The sequence below is a fragment of the Didymella exigua genome (assembly GCF_010094145.1).
Source record: "Didymella exigua CBS 183.55 unplaced genomic scaffold M421scaffold_34, whole genome shotgun sequence".
NCBI classification, from domain to species: Eukaryota; Fungi; Ascomycota; class Dothideomycetes; order Pleosporales; family Didymellaceae; genus Didymella; species Didymella exigua.
Window position 1 is genome coordinate 188407 of NW_022984808.1, and position 15826 is coordinate 204232.

The 15826-nt window shown below is 51.3% G+C and overlaps 4 protein-coding genes across 4 annotated transcripts; 2 read left to right on the plus strand and 2 right to left on the minus strand.

Moving 5' to 3' along the window:
• Positions 1-151: 151 nt before the first annotated feature.
• On the minus strand, positions 152-3695 carry M421DRAFT_424355 (uncharacterized protein). The gene is made up of 4 exons (XM_033593728.1): positions 2669-3695; positions 1361-2608; positions 956-1301; positions 152-902 (listed from the first exon to the last, which is right to left on the minus strand). The coding sequence occupies exons 1-4, from the start codon at positions 3514-3516 to the stop codon at positions 276-278; spliced, it is 3069 nt and encodes a 1022-aa protein (XP_033445190.1). The 5' UTR covers positions 3517-3695; the 3' UTR covers positions 152-275.
• Positions 3696-4139: 444 nt separating this feature from the next.
• Positions 4140-6184, plus strand: M421DRAFT_95083 (uncharacterized protein; the record flags this gene model as incomplete). The annotated part of the gene is made up of 3 exons (XM_033598268.1): positions 4140-4425; positions 4479-5243; positions 5301-6184. 3 exons carry the CDS (start codon positions 4140-4142, stop codon positions 6182-6184), a joined length of 1935 nt encoding a protein of 644 aa, XP_033445191.1.
• A 363-nt stretch (positions 6185-6547) lies between these two features.
• Positions 6548-10255, plus strand: M421DRAFT_103483 (uncharacterized protein; the record flags this gene model as incomplete). Its single annotated transcript, XM_033586909.1, has 6 exons — positions 6548-6709; positions 6979-7788; positions 8233-8555; positions 8626-9064; positions 9123-9427; positions 9475-10255. 6 exons carry the CDS (start codon positions 6548-6550, stop codon positions 10253-10255), a joined length of 2820 nt encoding a protein of 939 aa, XP_033445192.1.
• Positions 10256-11164: 909 nt separating this feature from the next.
• Positions 11165-14533, minus strand: M421DRAFT_269591 (uncharacterized protein). The gene is made up of 2 exons (XM_033588776.1): positions 14279-14533; positions 11165-14216 (listed from the first exon to the last, which is right to left on the minus strand). Exons 1-2 carry the CDS (start codon positions 14320-14322, stop codon positions 11300-11302), a joined length of 2961 nt encoding a protein of 986 aa, XP_033445193.1. The 5' UTR covers positions 14323-14533; the 3' UTR covers positions 11165-11299.
• Positions 14534-15826: the final 1293 nt, after the last annotated feature.

Below are 15826 nucleotides of genomic sequence, written 5' to 3' on the forward strand. Positions count from 1 at the left end.
TGGAGTTTCTAGACGAGGAACTAGAACTGGTCACTGGGTCTCGGGCATCGTGTGGTCAGGTATATCGCATGTCGATGGCTAAAAGAGCTATTTGCAATATCACGTCTTTGCGTAGTGACAGTGTACCAAGAAATATAGACAAGTGCTATTGGGCTGTACATCGGCAAACTTGACATAAGGCTGAGTGGCGTGCAAGCACTCTGATTGCATGGAACGGCTGAACCACTATTAGTTGGCGCTGGAACCAGGTTGGGATCTGCTGATGGCCTAATAGACTACAGTTTGTATCCTCCCAGACCATCGCGATCGCTAATCAAGTCTGCTTTGATCCTGTCCTCCTGAAAGCGATCGAAAAAGTACTGCGGGCTCAACCAGTCATACCCATCTCCCCGGTTATGCATCATCAGCTGAAAGATCCTTCGAATACCGTCAGGGCTCGTTGGAGGAATGTTCCATCTGTATTCCGAGAGATGCGTGCGGATGTAACCAATCATGAACGCTGCGATAGACACCGCAATAGGCGTTGCGAACGAGGTTCCAGAAAGATGCTTCCAACCATCGTCCGTTCCAGATTCTTTCTTCGGAATGTCTGCAGGCCACCAGGATTTTATACATTCTCCAACAGCTGTGTAGTTCTCTTTTCCACAATCCCTGCTAGGACTGAAGGTTGATGCATTACCGGTTGGGGTTGACGAGTGAATGCAGAAGACGCCAGGATAGTTGCCGGGATATGTCCGAGGTTTATTGCCTCCCTCGTTTGATGCTGAAGCAAACACAGCTATACCCTGGCGGAGGCATTTTATGATCTCCTTGCCAACCTCATCGGGCGTACCAGGCTTACTGTAGCCGAAGGACATCGAGATCATGTCTACTTCCCACTCCCTGCGTGCACATTGAAGTGCCTACAGTCTAATTAGTTATTGACCTCGCTATACATAATTCCGGTGCACTATACCTGTACAATACTGCTTCGGACCGAGGCTTCTTCTGCCTCGCGGGCTTTAGCAGAGCTCATGACTTTGGCGACGTAGATCTTGGTCTGGGTTGTCAAGTTCAGGATGATACCGGCAACATGAGTACCGTGACCACATTCATCCCTCATAATACCACCTTCAACGAATGACTCGTATTTGATTCTATCGTGTTCGATTTCAAGTTCATCGAGGACCTTCTCATGAGTCATATCGAGACCTGAGTCTAAGATAGCTATCTTAAGTTTCGAGTGGCTATTGCGATTGGTCTTGTATTTTCGTCTCAGGGCTTTGAAGTCTTTGATCCATTTCGCGGTCTCTCGCCGTCTTCTGCTCCACGTCAGTCAAGCACATTAATTTAGACTATTCCACGAAAGGACTGAACTTACTCCTCGTCCAGTGATCCCTGCAGGTTCACACTAAAGAATCTCACAGGTGGGCGCGGAGGTACTTTCGGACGATACTTCAACCGTGGTCGCTCTCCTAAATTTAAGGATGGTGTTTTTACAGCGGAGTCGAAATGGTCAAGTTCCCCAAGTTTTTGAGTTGTGTCACACACCTTTGACGAGGGCTGCCCTGTGACCCAACCTGTAACAAAGTCGTTGTTCAGACGAGAATTACGACTGCGATCATTTGCAGAGCCCTGTCGAATGATGTGACTTGACTGCAGAGAGTCGTTGTCTGGACGTCCGATTGTCCTTTGAATGGCAGTCTCTGGGTTTGTCGGTCCGTATTTTGGGGGTGCGATACCATGCCAATGAATCTCTACCCCGTCGTTTTCGAGTCGAGTATCGAAGGCCGGTAATATTTCATAGGCGCTGTTCTCCATAGTAGGTACCAACGGTGTCCCTCTTGCGGGCGCTGGCTGGTACGCTGTCTTTTCGAAGACGATCTTGGACACTATTCTGTTCCATATGAGCTCCATGCACGTTCTTCCTTCTGATTCGCCAAAGCGCGAAAGCTGTATCCGTTCGGCATCAAGTATCTTGTGAAATCGAAGACATGCCTCTACTGCTTGGAGATACCCTTGTCTCGTCCCATCCTCAGCTTTGATGCGAAACTCGAGATGGTTCTTGACCATTAGATATTTGTCAACATCGGTCGTACTCTGTTCGATCCCAGTCGGTCGTCCATATTCGATCTCCAGAAGCAATTCTGCAAGTTCCGTAAATGCGTCCAAGCGGGACAGATCCTTGGCCTCGCTGAACATTTCTACTGAAGGCTCGCCGATGTTGTACTGTATGTACGGTGTCGCTCGGTCATACGGTTTGGAAGACGTTCCAAGAAATTGAACACAATCACGGTTCCACGGTTGAGATGTATGCTGAGAATAGCAGCATAGGGCCAGATGCAGGGCCAGTTTGGCAGCCAAAGCCCGCCGTTCTTCGATCTTAAACGGCTCTCTTTGCTGCGCTGACCACGAGTAACCATCGAACACCTTATCTACTTCTATCAGATCTCTAAGAGACTTGATCGGAAATCTGTTCGGATCTGTTTCAGGAAGTTTGGGGGCATCTTGACTTGGAAGAAAGGTTGATGTCGCTGTGTTGTAGAAGAGCATCAACCCCTCTTGATCTCTCAACGACGATCGTACATACTTGCATAATTGACTGCAGTCGAAGCCATTCTGAGATCCGCTGTGATATGATCAGCATGCTTACGAAGCAAATGTAGAAGATATATGGACATATCCACACCTCTCTAGACGACATTGAACACTCTGCCAGAGCTCAGTTGCTGGAGACTGACTGGCTACGGGGCAATAGAGAAAGACATCGACACCCACTGACTGAGAAATGTCTTTTCCAATGGCATCTTGGAGCCGAAGCATCAGCTTATGCGACGATTTGCAGGATGGATTCTTGCAGCCTGTAGCCTCACTGATGAATTTGTCGCAGGCTAAGGCATTGCAAGATGGAATCCTGCAGGCTTTGAATGCACTGTTGACCGAGTGCAGTAGTCTTTCGATGAACTCGTAATGATTGTCATAGAAGAAAGGTGTTGGATTGTCAATTTTGGGCTCCTGAGAACCTCTGACTTGGCTTGGTCTCCGGCGATCCAGGCCCGATGAGAATCGAAGACCATCTAAGAGGCGGTTGAGTTCCTGCACAGATGAAAGAGCTTGCGCTCCCAGATCATCCTGATCAAGGAGGAACAATAAGGGGTCGTGGCCAGTTGCAATATACAGGGACCCCTCAAAGCTGTCCAGAAAGGCCAATAGCATTTGCAGCCGTGGGTAGTCCTCTTCTCGGTCTGATACATTAGCTGGGAGGGGTACATCGTGTATCAGAGCTGGATTCACGACCTTGTCGAGAAGAGTCAGGAGCGTAGCAAGCTTGCCGTCTTCGCTTTCGTCAATATCTGTCGATTCGAGCCCCGCACAGCTCAACAAAATACTAAGGAAGCCACTCTCGAACAGTTGCAAACGGTTCAAGCGTGTCCTCTTATCAGCTGTGCCCGGAGTTCTCAAGCTGAGAACCTCGCCCGTATCGGCTTTTCGGTCATACTTCCTCTTGTGATTCCCAAGTCGCTTCAGAACCTCCATATTACGATAGCTGATCTTGCCTTGCGAGGGGCGAGGCTCCGGACTTGTGATGGCGCCTTGTCAGCAAGGTCACGCGATATGTCGAGTTTTGGCCCTTGGTGGCTAGTCACAGATCCAGTTCGAAGTCGCAGTCGTGTTTAGGAGTCGTGGGGAAGCATACAGACATATAGATGTCTTTGGGAAGGTGCATCGTGGAAACTTAAACGCGGAGCGGCTGTCGCAACGTGGTGGCATATTAGATTAGGCTGCATCTGCACGAGGTCTTAGGTACCCCGCCATTTTTCAGCTGGATGAGTAGTCTGACTCTCAGAGCTGAGAATGTGGATTTGCAAGACAATACCTAATAAGCCAAAGTCGCAGAGATATCCAGTACGGAAGCGTAACTAGGTGACAGCTACGCCTGTGACATCCAACCAACGTCCCCAACATTGCAGTTACCTGCACTGAACCTCCCAAGATCGGTATTACAGTTCCATCACGCTAGAACTCTGCAATGCACTGAGGACCCCGAAGGCTTTGCTTGATCACCGTATTTGCTTTTTGAGCGTTTCACACGGTGCACGAGATACTGACGAGAGTTGGAGTACCACCAAAGTTGTTAAGGCGGCCTCTAGGGTTATATCATGTGTGCGGCAAAGACCGCACATGGAACACCCGAAGGTCCGATTCTCTCGCTGGCTTGGGACTGCGATGAGTATTTCCAGAAATTCTTCAAGAAAACCAACACATCATCGTTGCCATTCAGGACACGACTCGACAACTACGGACTTCGATTCACCGCCTGGCGGGAACATCTAGGGGTCTTCGCAGGTCCAAAAGCCGACCTAGACTGCCAACTGCAACGTCACCCGGAAGTTCAAGACATAATTGTACGTCTTTTGCTGACTTTGAGACGAAACTTAATCCAATGTACGTATATACCTCCCGAGGTCATGATGGACACTGCGAACTAACGCATACAGTGGACGTGGACTGGGAGCTTGTATTGCAGAGCTCTTCAAATCACATCATCGCCAACAGATCATGGAGTCAAGATGCAGAAGGAGAGCATCAAGATGCCACCAATGCCGATAATCTCCTCAGGGGTACTTTCCAGGCCATCGACGAGTCGCTAGAGCAACTTCATCGAGTGGGGACCGCTATTCGACAATCAGCACGAAGTACTGAGATAGCACGGGCGAGGGCTTACGCCTCGGCACATCTGGATCTCGAGAATTTTGAGGCAATGGCCTTAGCCGCATTGCATCTGTTGTATCCGAATGCTGCAGAAAGCCTGATCGTTCAATTAAGCGAGAGCATGAAAGACCGCTTTGCTGTCATACAGTATAAAGCATCGCGCCAAGGAGTTAAAAGCAGAGATCAAAGGCCTCTGTCCCGTCCGAAGATAGAGCATCGTACCCATCAGGAACAAGTGCAGAAGCCACAAATGATTGAGCACGCCGTCCAACCAGTCCAGAAAACCGCAGTCACCCATACTGTGCTCTCAGATAACAAGCCGACTACCATTGGCACATGCAACCTCCGAGAACGATTTAAGCAAATACACACCCACAGAAGTCGACCAAGCACGACCATCGCACACATCGCATCTACGAACGAACCAACACCACCACGATTCCGTGACAGCAATGGCGCGATACTGGCGTGCCCATGGTGCTCCATGAAGACAAGCGATGAGCTGACCAAAAATGGTCGGTGGACGGACAAAGGAAGGCGCGTGGTTGACTGTGTGCTACCACGATATTTATTTTACTGACAGTGTGACAGGAACCACTATCGTGTAGACTTGAAGCCATTTCCATGCCTTTCCGAGAAATGTATCGGTTTGGAAAACAGTTTTGCAACGACGAGTGAATGGTCTGCACATATGTTCAAACACGATCAACTTTGGGCGCAACATATCCACTACAGCCCGATGTGGATTTGCAGTCAACACCCAAGCCCAGCGCTCTTTGAAACTGACCAGCATGTTGACAACCACCTTACCTCAATGCATCAGATCTCTTCTCGAGGTGAAGTCAATCTGGGCGAATCTCCAGCCGAGATGACTTTTGTCGATGAACACCGTGGGAGGGAGGTGTGCCCTTTGTGCGGCTTTCGATTAGAAGGAGACATCAGGCCTGAAAACATGAACAAGGTGCCAGCGCCAATGATTGGACACATCGCCGACCATCTCCAGATCTTGATGAATCTTTCTCTCCGCTTCATCCAGTTGCAGGAGAGACGTGACGATCAGGATAAGGTCAGTGAGAATGGCGACAGCGACCAAACAGTGGCGGTGACCGAAAACTCTCAGAAGCCTACCGATCATCCACCTCTATCACCCTTTCCGTCATCGCCTGCAAGTATAGTTCAGGAATATTCGGGAACACAGAGTGGAGAAGAAGAGCAGGAAACCGAGAACGATGTCAGAATTGACAACAGCAAACTGGCAACAGACTCAATTCCTTCAGCAGATGAATCCAAGCCAGGTTCTCCATCTCTTTGGGAGCCTCTATCCGACAGCCATTCTGATGAGACTGGCCCGGAGGGACCAGCCAAGATTGCTCAAACGACAACTTTGAACACAACAATGCTTCGAGCGAGGAAACGCCCCAGTGCATCACTAGAAGTGTCACTTGTTGAGGCTTTCGAGAGATCGAACTTTTTTGATCCAGAACTGGACTAATGTCCCGCACGACGCCTGAGGGGGATCATCACACGTGATGCAATTGAAAAAGAACTTGCAAAGTCGAAGAGAGATCTGAACAAATTGGACGACGAGACCGAAGACAGAGAGTTCTGGAAAACCTTCCAGGACTACGACAGTGAACTTCTGACCAATTGGGTCCTGAAACGCGCTACTAAAACATTTGCCACTGCGGTCGCCATCAGCCTGACGTCGCTTGAGCTACTCGCCTGCATGGTCGAGTCTAATAGCCAGGATTTATCCGATGAAGACCTGCCCACAAGTGCGATGCAACGACTGACAGGCGAAGTCACCTTGAGACCATCTCTTGAAAACAGATTCAGCAGCGTGCGTTGGACGTTCATGACACCGGTGTTCTCGGACAAGCAGTATGACTATGACTTACCGAGCGATTGTATTCTGCCTTTCACCAAGGATTACGATGCCTCAAAAACCGGGGCTTTCGCATCGGTTTCAAAGATTCGAATCCATCCAGAAAACCAAGAAGGTTTGGAAACACAGCATGTAAGTCCGAAGACTCTTCCTCAGCATTGCACGCTGACGTGTTGCGGGTCGCGGTCAAAGAATTCCTGCCGACAGATAACGGGAGCGACTCCACCACAGAAAAAGCCTGGGAAGATGAGACAAGAGCACTGAGGCATATCAGAAGGTTCCAGCATCACAATATCGTGCCCTGTCTTGCAGCCATAAGAAGAGGCAAACGCAGATACGTCATGTTCCCCTGGGCAGACGGTGGCAACCTGGAAGAGTATTGGGAGGAAACTGCTCAACAGAGTCCCAATGCGGTGGCAATCAGTCAGGCGATCGAACAACTGAGAGGCCTCGCCGATGGTCTGGATCACCTTCACAATCCCAGAATAGCTGAAAAGGACCTGGAGGTGCCTCGAAATTCTCCCGATGTAGATCGCGTTGACAGCATCAGACACGGTGATCTTAAACCACAGAATATCCTCCGGTTCTTGGACAAAAGAAGTATGGGACACGCACGAACACGATCAGAGCTCGGGGTCCTGAAAATAGCTGATATGGGTCTTGCGAAGCGGCATACCATCGTGACAGAACTCCGAGATCAGGACACAAGTCAAAGATATGGCACAATTCGATATGAAGCACCCGAAGTTCTATCTAAACGAGGTCGGTCACGGCTGTATGATGTATGGTCCATGGGTTGTCTCACTTTGGAGTATATCATATGGCTCCTTCATGGTCACGACACTCTCGAGAAGTTTCGCTTTCAAATCATAGGAGATACGCAGTATTCTTCGACACAGTTCTTCCAGATCTCTGGGGCAGGGGAAGCGCCACAAATTCACCCAGTTGTGGCTGCTTGGATCGATCATATACTACGTTTCGACCCAGAATGTTCACAGGATAGTGCTATCAAAGATCTCCTGGAGATAGTTCGCAAAAAGTTGTTGGTCGTCACTTTGAAACCAAACAGAATGGGTGACAGGGATAGCTCAATGTTTCTTCGACCAAAGCGCGATGGCGACGAGAATCCACTGTATCGCGCTACCGCGGCCGAATTTCGAGGATCTCTGGATAAGATTCTCAACAAAATATTAATAAAGGGAACGAAGTACGTCCTGGCTGATGGAAAAGACCGAGAAAGCATCAAACTTCCTGCACGCACGAATTCGCCTTCAGCAACTCCGCCTCTGTCAGTTGTGACAGAATCTTCGCTGGCTGCATCAGCCCGACAAGACTATTCAGTAAGTCAATTTCTCGTTCTGTTAGTTGTTGTTGAAATCAAAGAGATGCATCTCATCTCCTATAATTTGATGCATTATCTAATTGAACGGACATGTGTCTGACACACTCTGCACCTACTTCGGTTCTGCAAGAGATGCAGCCCTTGAAGGTGTCATACTAGAAAAGAGTTGCTCACGCTTCTTGCCATGTCCTTGCCGTCTGCCTCCAAAAAGTCGTCAAAATCGATTAATCTGTAATCTGCCGCTGACCACCCTAACCAGATGCCACCAGTACGTGCGGAGCGAGTGTAGAAACTCGATCAATAACTACTTTAGTTACAAATATGGGAGCATCTAGTATACAACGTATTCGCCGAAGAGTTCATCGAAAAAATCGGCGCTTCGGCCCTTGCACCCCCAGAAGGTCCTCGCGCAAGGCTTTGTCAGCGCTGCACGGACTTGGACTTTTGGATAGGAGGCTTCAGTTTCGAGGACTCGTGGACGTCTCTAGCGGAGCTAGCACAACGGTGTAATTTATGTGCGCTAATTCTTCGTGTTCAGGACGGTCGGGAACATATTACAATCGAACGGCATCAATCGACTTTGGAGTTGGCAGGATCTGAGCTCCCCATTCTCTCCATATTCAGAAGTCCAAGTAAGTACCATAAAGATGTGTGGCGCACTTGGAGTTCGTGTCGTTCGACAAAAGATCACTGATGGACAATCCAGCATCGACAATTCCACGCCGATTCAAATGGGCTCTCCTACGCTTCCCAACCCAGAAACGGATGGATTCTTTGACCTCCTTAAATTTTTGCTGGACAACTGTGATCTTAAGCATGAAGACTGCGGTCGTAAATTATCGCTACAGTCATCGTTGGATCTACCTACAAGGTTGATTGACGTCGGGACACTGAAGACCCCTCAACTACGTCTTGTCAAGAGAAGAGACGGTGCTTACACATCTGCTAGATACGTCTTTCTCTCACACATATGGGGCGACACTTCGCAGATTGTACCTTTTGTCACTCTTCGTCAAGATCCGACCTCGGGCCGCGACATCGATCACTTCAAAAAAGTTATCCCATATGATCTGCTGCCCCGCAATTTCCAAGATGCGGTCAGGTGTACGCGAGCTCTGGGGATTCGCTATCTCTGGATTGACGCGGTTTGCATCATTCAAGGACATGATGGGGATTTCCAACGAAGAAGTCAAAATTATGGAGGATACCTTTGGCGGTGCATACTGCGCGCTAGCAGCGACGCGTGCTACAGGTCAGAACGATGGCTTCCTTGGTTTCAGATTACAGAGTGCATTTGTCACAATTCAGCGCAAGGGAGAAGATCCTTTTTACATCAGTGAGTGGATTGACGACTTCCAGAGACATGTCATCGAGGGCAGTCTCCATCGACGCGGTTGGGTCCTTCAAGAACGCGCGCTCGCGCGTCGAACAATTCACTTTACAGAACGTCAGACCTACTTCGAATGCGGGAACGGCGTCCGATGCGAAACACTAGCCAGCCTGCACAAGTAAATAACCCCCAATAATCAATTTCGCATGTGACTAACGAGCATAGCACCATGACGGACTTTCTTCGAGACCCGAACTTCCCAGAGAAGATAATGCGACACTCGCGCGCTGCGCAAATCGAATCCTTCCAGAGCCTCTACAGCCTGTACTCCCGTCTCTCATTTGTAAGATGGGAGGATCGACCGGCCGGCATCGCAGGACTTGAAAAGCGGATTCTACGAGCCCTCGGCACCAAGGGGGGTTTCGGCATTTTTGACGATGGCGACAAATCCCAGCGCGAATCATTCCACCGAAGCGTACTGTGGTACCGTGGCGCAGAGGAGGAGTTCAGAGATGGCCTCAAAACCATCGACTTCCCGGCCGATAGACACATTCGTGTGCCGAGCTGGTCGTGGATGGCCTATAGCGGGGGGGTTGACTACGTCGACGTTCCCGGAGATACCGTAGACTGGGAGTTCGACAATATAGCAGGGCCCTGGACCCGAGACTCTATTACTACCTCGAATCCAGCTCTTCAAAATAGTGCTATGGCAATACCAGCCATTGTACGCGACTTCAACGTGGGTAAACAACTCAGAGGTGAAGTTGACCTCAGGTACGATATGGCAAGGACAGCTGAAGCCGATGGACATCGTCCGCAATGTGTGATTGTGGCAAAGGACAAGCGTGAAAGATCAGAAATGAAGAAACGCTATTACATGCTGCTTGTGGTACCAAAACGATCGATGGCTGGTCGTGATAGGAACTTCTACGGGCGTATCGGTGCGGGCTACATGATGGGCAAATACATCAACCTGGACTCAGGCACCAAGGTTGAGATACAGTAGAGGGAGCACATTAGTACAATTAGTGCGGAGCGGTGGACCGACAATCTTGAAGCGACATTGGGTACTGTGTGTTGTGTCGGAGCAAGTGCTTCGCTGTCAGTGGAGGGGTTTTGGCAGTGCAATTTCTCGACAAACTTTACGCTTTTCCGTGGACAAATTAGCAGGATACAGGACAAACCTCTCATATTTAATTCAGCGGAAAACTTATCAATTGCTTAGGAAGAATGTATGAGTTTATAATACTAATACCCTAGAGTTATAGGGTGTCGGAGCAAAACACATGTTTCAATCCGTGAACTGCAGGGTATATATCGCGACATAGGGTCAACTAGATTTTTGCTCCTTAGTATTTTATTGCAAGAGTCAAAGAAATAGAGACCCTAAAGCCTATCTATATTAAACCGAAAAGTATCAAGGCCTCTACCTACTGCTAGTTAGAGACTATTACTACTAAAATAGTTTCCCTTTTAAAACCCCTTCACGCTATAGCTTAGTTTCTGCTGTTGCTAGGGTTATCTAAAGCTACACAAGCTGCTAAAGCAATTGCTATACTCTATATAGTTGACTCGCCAGCTCCCTTAGTAACGAGAAGTAAGACCGCCAAAACCCCTCTAATGAGCGATGGATGTCTTCGAGGAATCTGGTAATGGGGCAGAAACACAGTCAACAGGATCTGGGCGACCGCCTGATCGGAGGCGTGTTGTACTTGCACGAAATATTTCTTCCAGCCACAATCGTAGAGTATATACCAATGCAATTCATTATCCGCACTCATTCATCGTCATGCCATTGCGCAATCGTGCAGATATGCCGTCTCATCATTACAAGCAAGGAAACTCATCGCAAACAAAACGCAATAAGGGGACCAAAAACAGCAGCCAGTCTATCCTCCTACGAAACATCCGACCAGCACGATCTTACGCTCACTCTGAGTACGCAACGACGGAAACCGGACGGGGTATAATGCCACACAGCGCGAAAAGCAAAACAGCAATCTGTACAATCTCATCCAAGACTCAGGGCCGGAACCGAGGATCAAGGCGCCTAAGCCTCGGCAACAGCCTCAGCCTTGACGCCGTTCTCCTTGGGCTTCGCAGCCGCGTCAGTCAGTTCCTTGATCTTAGCGTCCTTCTCCTTGATCTTCTCCATGACGGACTTGTTGAGGGTCTTCAGGGACTCCTGGCTCTTCTTCTCCTTCTCGACGTCCGCCTTGGCCGCTTCGAGATCCTTCTTCAGAGAAGCGAGCTCGGTGGTGCTGGCCGCGCTGGAAGCCTTGAGAGAAGCAAGTTCAGCTTCAAACTTGGCCAACTTCTCCTCCTCGGCCTTGCGGGCGGCAACAGCCTCGTCGACGGACTTAGTGCTGGCCGCTACCTTCTCTTCAGCAGCCTTGCTCTGCTGTTGCGAGAGCTCGAGTGCCTTGGTGGCTTCGAGGAGCTTGGCGTCGGACTCCTTCTTTAGCTCCTCGATGGCCTTTGCGGATTCGGCAGCCTTCTCGGATGCAGTGAGCTTAGCCTGGAGTTCGGAGACCTGAGCATCCTTCTCAGCCTTCTCCTTAGTGACAGCCTCAACGGAAGCCTGCAATTGAGCGACCTTGGCGTCGTTTGCCTTCATCTGTTCGTTGAATGTAGCCTTCTCAGATGCGGCCTTCTCGGCAACAGCGTTGTGCTCAGCGATCGCGTTCTCTAGGGAAGCTGCCTTAGCCTGTGCATCCGTGGCAGCTTTGTGCTCGTCAGCAAGCGATTTCTCGGCCTTCTCCTGTGCAAGCTTCGCAGCCTTGGCCTCTTCCTGAGCGGACGAAAGGCTAGCCTTTGTCTTGTCGTGAGCAGACGTGGCGCTCTTGACGGCGTCATCGTGAGCAGCCTTTGCGCTCCCAAGCTCCTTCTTGGTAGCCTCATGAGAGGACTCAGCCTTCTTCAAAGCAGCACTGTGGTCGGCAGTAGCCTTGTCGAGCTGGCTCTGGAGCTCAGAAGCCTTCGACCCGTTCTCCTTGGCGGCCTTGAGCTCGCTCTCAAGACCATCCTTAGTCTTCTGAAGAGTAGCTAGCTTTTCCTGAGTGGACGAAAGCGAAGACTTCGTTGCTTCGTGAGCCTTTACGGCTTCGGCCTGGGCCTGCTGTGCGGACGCAAGCTGACCCTTGCTTTCCTCCTGTGCGGAAGTGCTAGCCTTCTGAGCGGCTTCCAATTCGGCAATACGGCTGTTGAGCTTCTCAACCTCCTTCAGGGCCTCAGTCTTAGCGGCAAGGTCCTTCTCGAGGGCGGCAACCTTCTCTCCAGCGGTGTTGCTTGCGGTCTTGGCAGCTACTTGCGCCTTGGAAAGTTCCTCGTCCTTGCTCTTGAGCGAAGTCTGGAGGGTCTCAACTCGGGCGGCCTGCTCCTTGGCAGCAGCGAGGTCCTTCTCTAGAGAACCGATCTTCTTGGAAGATTCACTGCTGGATGCCTTCGCCGTGGAAAGCTCCTCATCCTTGCTCTTCAACGAAGCCTGGAGAGTACCGACCTGCTCAGCCTGCTGCTTAGCATCGGCGAGCTGCTTCTCGAGAGAAGAGATCTTGCTAGAAAGATCAGTGGACTCAGTCTTTGCCAAGTCACCAGCCTTGACAGCCTTGGCAAGCTCAGCGTCACGAGCTGCCAGCTTCTCTGCCGAGTCCTTCAGAGATGACTCCAATTCGGAGACCTTGGTCTGAAGACCAGTAGTCTCACCCTTGGCTGACTCGGTGGCATTGGCAGCCTCCTTCTTGGCAGCCTCGAGACTCTTCTCGAGCTCTGCAACTTGGGCAGTGGTAGTCTCCTTCAACTTATCAGCATTGGCTTGAGCAGCGGTGCTCTTCGACTGTTCGCTCGCGAGAGCGGCAACGGCGGTCGCAAGCTTCTGCTCCAACTCCTGGACCTGAGATGACGAGGACTCAGTAGCCTTCTGTGCCGTCTCCTTAGCAGCCGTTACTTCAGTGTCCTTGGCAGCAAGGTCATCAGTCGCCTTCTTCAGAGATTTTTCAAGCTCGCTGATCTTCGACGACGAGCTGGCGGTGCTCTTGGCAGCCTCCTCCTTAGCTGCTTTGAGATCCGCCTCCTTCTTCGCCAGGCTGCCCTGAGCTTCCTTCAGGAGCTTGTCGAGGTCGGCGATCTTTGCAGAGGAGACTTTAGTGGCGTCACCAACTTCAGCACGGACACTCTCGACATCCTTCTCCTTGGCTGCCAGACTGTCTTGGGCCTCCTTGAGAGATTTCTCGAGCTCGAAGATCTTCTTGGACGAAGTCTCGGTCGCTGTCGAGGCATCGGTCTGTGCTTTTTTGAGCTCCTGCTCTTTAGCAGCAAGATCGTCCTGTGCCTTCTTGAGGGATGTCTCCAACTCGGTGACGCGAGCATCGGCAGAGCCAGTGGCGCTCTCGGCCTCCTTCTTCGCTTCCGCAAGAGCTTGCTCCAGCTTAGCAACGCGAGCAGCCGATGCCTCAGATGCCTTGGAAGCATCTGCCTTAGCAGCCGCGAGTTCCTGTTCCTTAGCAGCAAGGCTGTCCTGAGCGACCTTCAGAGACTTGTCCAAGTCAGCGATCTGGGCAGTAAGAGTGTCGACACTGGCCCTGGCCTTTTCAGCAGCTTCGGCGGCGGCGCCCTTCTCAGTGGTGAGAGTGGCGATCTGGCTCTCAAGCTCAGATGTCTTGGTGGCAAGGGCATCCTGAGCCTGCTTCAAATCACCTTCCAGCTTCGAGATCTTAGTGGAAAGCTCGTCGGCGTCACCCTTTGATGCGTCCGCAGCAGCAAGCTTCTTTTCCAAGTCGCTGATCTGCTTCTTCAGGCTCTCGATTTCGCTCTTGCTCGAGTCGGTGACAGCGGCGGCATCCTTGCTGGCCTTTTCAGCTGCTTCAGACTTGCTGGCGAGCTCCTGCTTAGCAGTTTCGAGGTCGGAAGTACGGCTGGAAAGCTCCTCCTTCGCGCCAGCAAGCGCCTTCTCCAGATCAGCGACCTTAGCACTGTGCTCCTCAGATGCAGAGGCGTTGGTCGACTCGAGCTCGGAAAGCTTCAGGCCGCGAGCCTCGTGCTCCTGAGAGAGCTTGTTGTGTGCCTCTGTCCGAGCATTGAGTTTCTCGGTGGCGTCGGCGTGGTTGGTCTGGAGCTCCTCAATCTGCTTCTTCAACGAGTGGACTTCGCTCTGAAGCTGCTCAACGTTTTTGATGTTGGCCTCCTTCTCGGCGGTGAGAGCGGCGATGGTCTCGTCCTTGGTATCGAGGTCGGTCCTGGGGATGAGAGAGGCCTGGTCGGCACGGAGCTGCTCGAGCTCAGCGTTGACCTTCGAGAGAGCCTCATCGGCACTCTTCTTGTCGGTTGTAAGCTGCTCAAGCTCAGCCGTCGCCTTGGCAAGGGACTGCTCAGCAGTGCTCTTCTCCTCCGAAAGGCTCTCGATCTCCTTGTTCTTCGCCTCGAGCTCCGCCTTGGGTGCCGAGTCAGTGGTCTTGCCCTCGAGATCTGCGATGTTGCTCTTGAACTTCTCAATCTCGCTTTTCAGGCTGTCGATCTCGTTCTGGAGCTCGGTGACGCGGGCCTCATGCTCAGCGGTGGTAGAAGCCATCTTGCTGTTGAACTCGGTCTCGCACTCTTCGCGGACAGAATTGCGCTCCTTGGTCTTAGCCTCGCGCACTTGCTGCACGACAACACTGACCATGTGCTCTTCGAGATCCTTCTTGTCCTGCATGAGAGTGCTCTCACGCTCTTCGAAGGTTCTCTCACGCTCCTTGTGGTCATCCTCGAGTGTCTTGACGTGCTCATCCTGCTTGTTGGCAACAATGCGTGCCTCGTCGAGCTGTGATTCGGCATGGGCGAGCTGCTTCTTCAGGGCTTCGAGCTGGACCTCATACGAGTCGTTCGGGTTGGGCGAAGGAGGCTGAACACCTGTGTTGACGCGGCGGATTAGCGACGAGGCCGGAACATGTAGCGGCGCTGCGTGAAGAGAGAACGGGTAGAACGGACCCGAGCCTGGCACAATAGGTTATTGGGCAGGCGGGGCGAGGCGAAAGAGAGGTTGCTTACCAGCGTCTGCGCCAGAGAGAGCCTCTCTCGGCGTCTCGGGCGGTGTGTCGATGCCATTGTCACCGGTTGTGGGTCTGGACTGGCTCGGTGCCGGTGCGTGTGCTTCCGTTGTGGTGACTGCGGTTGTGGGTGAAGTCGGTGCGGCGCCGGCACTGCCAAAAAAGTAGTTGTAGGCCCTACGCATACTGCTTGTGCGCTTGGGTAGGCCGGGACGAGTTAGATTCGTCGATTTTCGTCCTCTCAAACTTGACTCCTGTGGCTCTACTGCTCCCTCGGTTGCAGCTGATATTGTATCTTCAGAGCTCCTTTGGCTCAAACCACTTTGGTTTTTGTGTGCCTGGGGCGGTCGAGCTGAGTGAAGCTTTCGACCGAACTTGGACGATCCTGATTCTATATCGGCGAGGATGCGCTTTTGCTCCTTGGCCGTTGCACTGGAGTGGACGTCAGCACACTGTTATGTCACCGTAAACAATGGCGGTGAGTTGAGCGACGGGCAGGAACATCCAAACAGTAGAATTGTTGGGAAGAATAGTGCATGTGAAACTCTGGCGTCGAC

Excerpts from the sequence above, each read along its gene's own strand:
- M421DRAFT_424355 (XM_033593728.1), bottom strand. The coding sequence starts at position 3,516 with ATGGAGGTTCTGAAGCGACTTGGGAATCACAAGAGGAAGTATGACCGA. Across the intron at positions 2,609-2,668 it reads GTTCAATGTCGTCTAGAGAG|CGGATCTCAGAATGGCTTCG; the intron begins GTGTGGATATGT and ends ATCATATCACAG. Across the intron at positions 1,302-1,360 it reads CAGGGATCACTGGACGAGGA|AAGACGGCGAGAGACCGCGA; the intron begins GTAAGTTCAGTC and ends GACGTGGAGCAG.
- M421DRAFT_269591 (XM_033588776.1), bottom strand. The coding sequence starts at position 14,322 with ATGCTCGGACAGAGGCACACAACAAGCTCTCTCAGGAGCACGAG. Across the intron at positions 14,217-14,278 it reads AGCTCTCTCAGGAGCACGAG|TGCTAAGGTCGCTGATCTGG; the intron begins GCTCGCGGCCTG and ends TGAGGAGCACAG.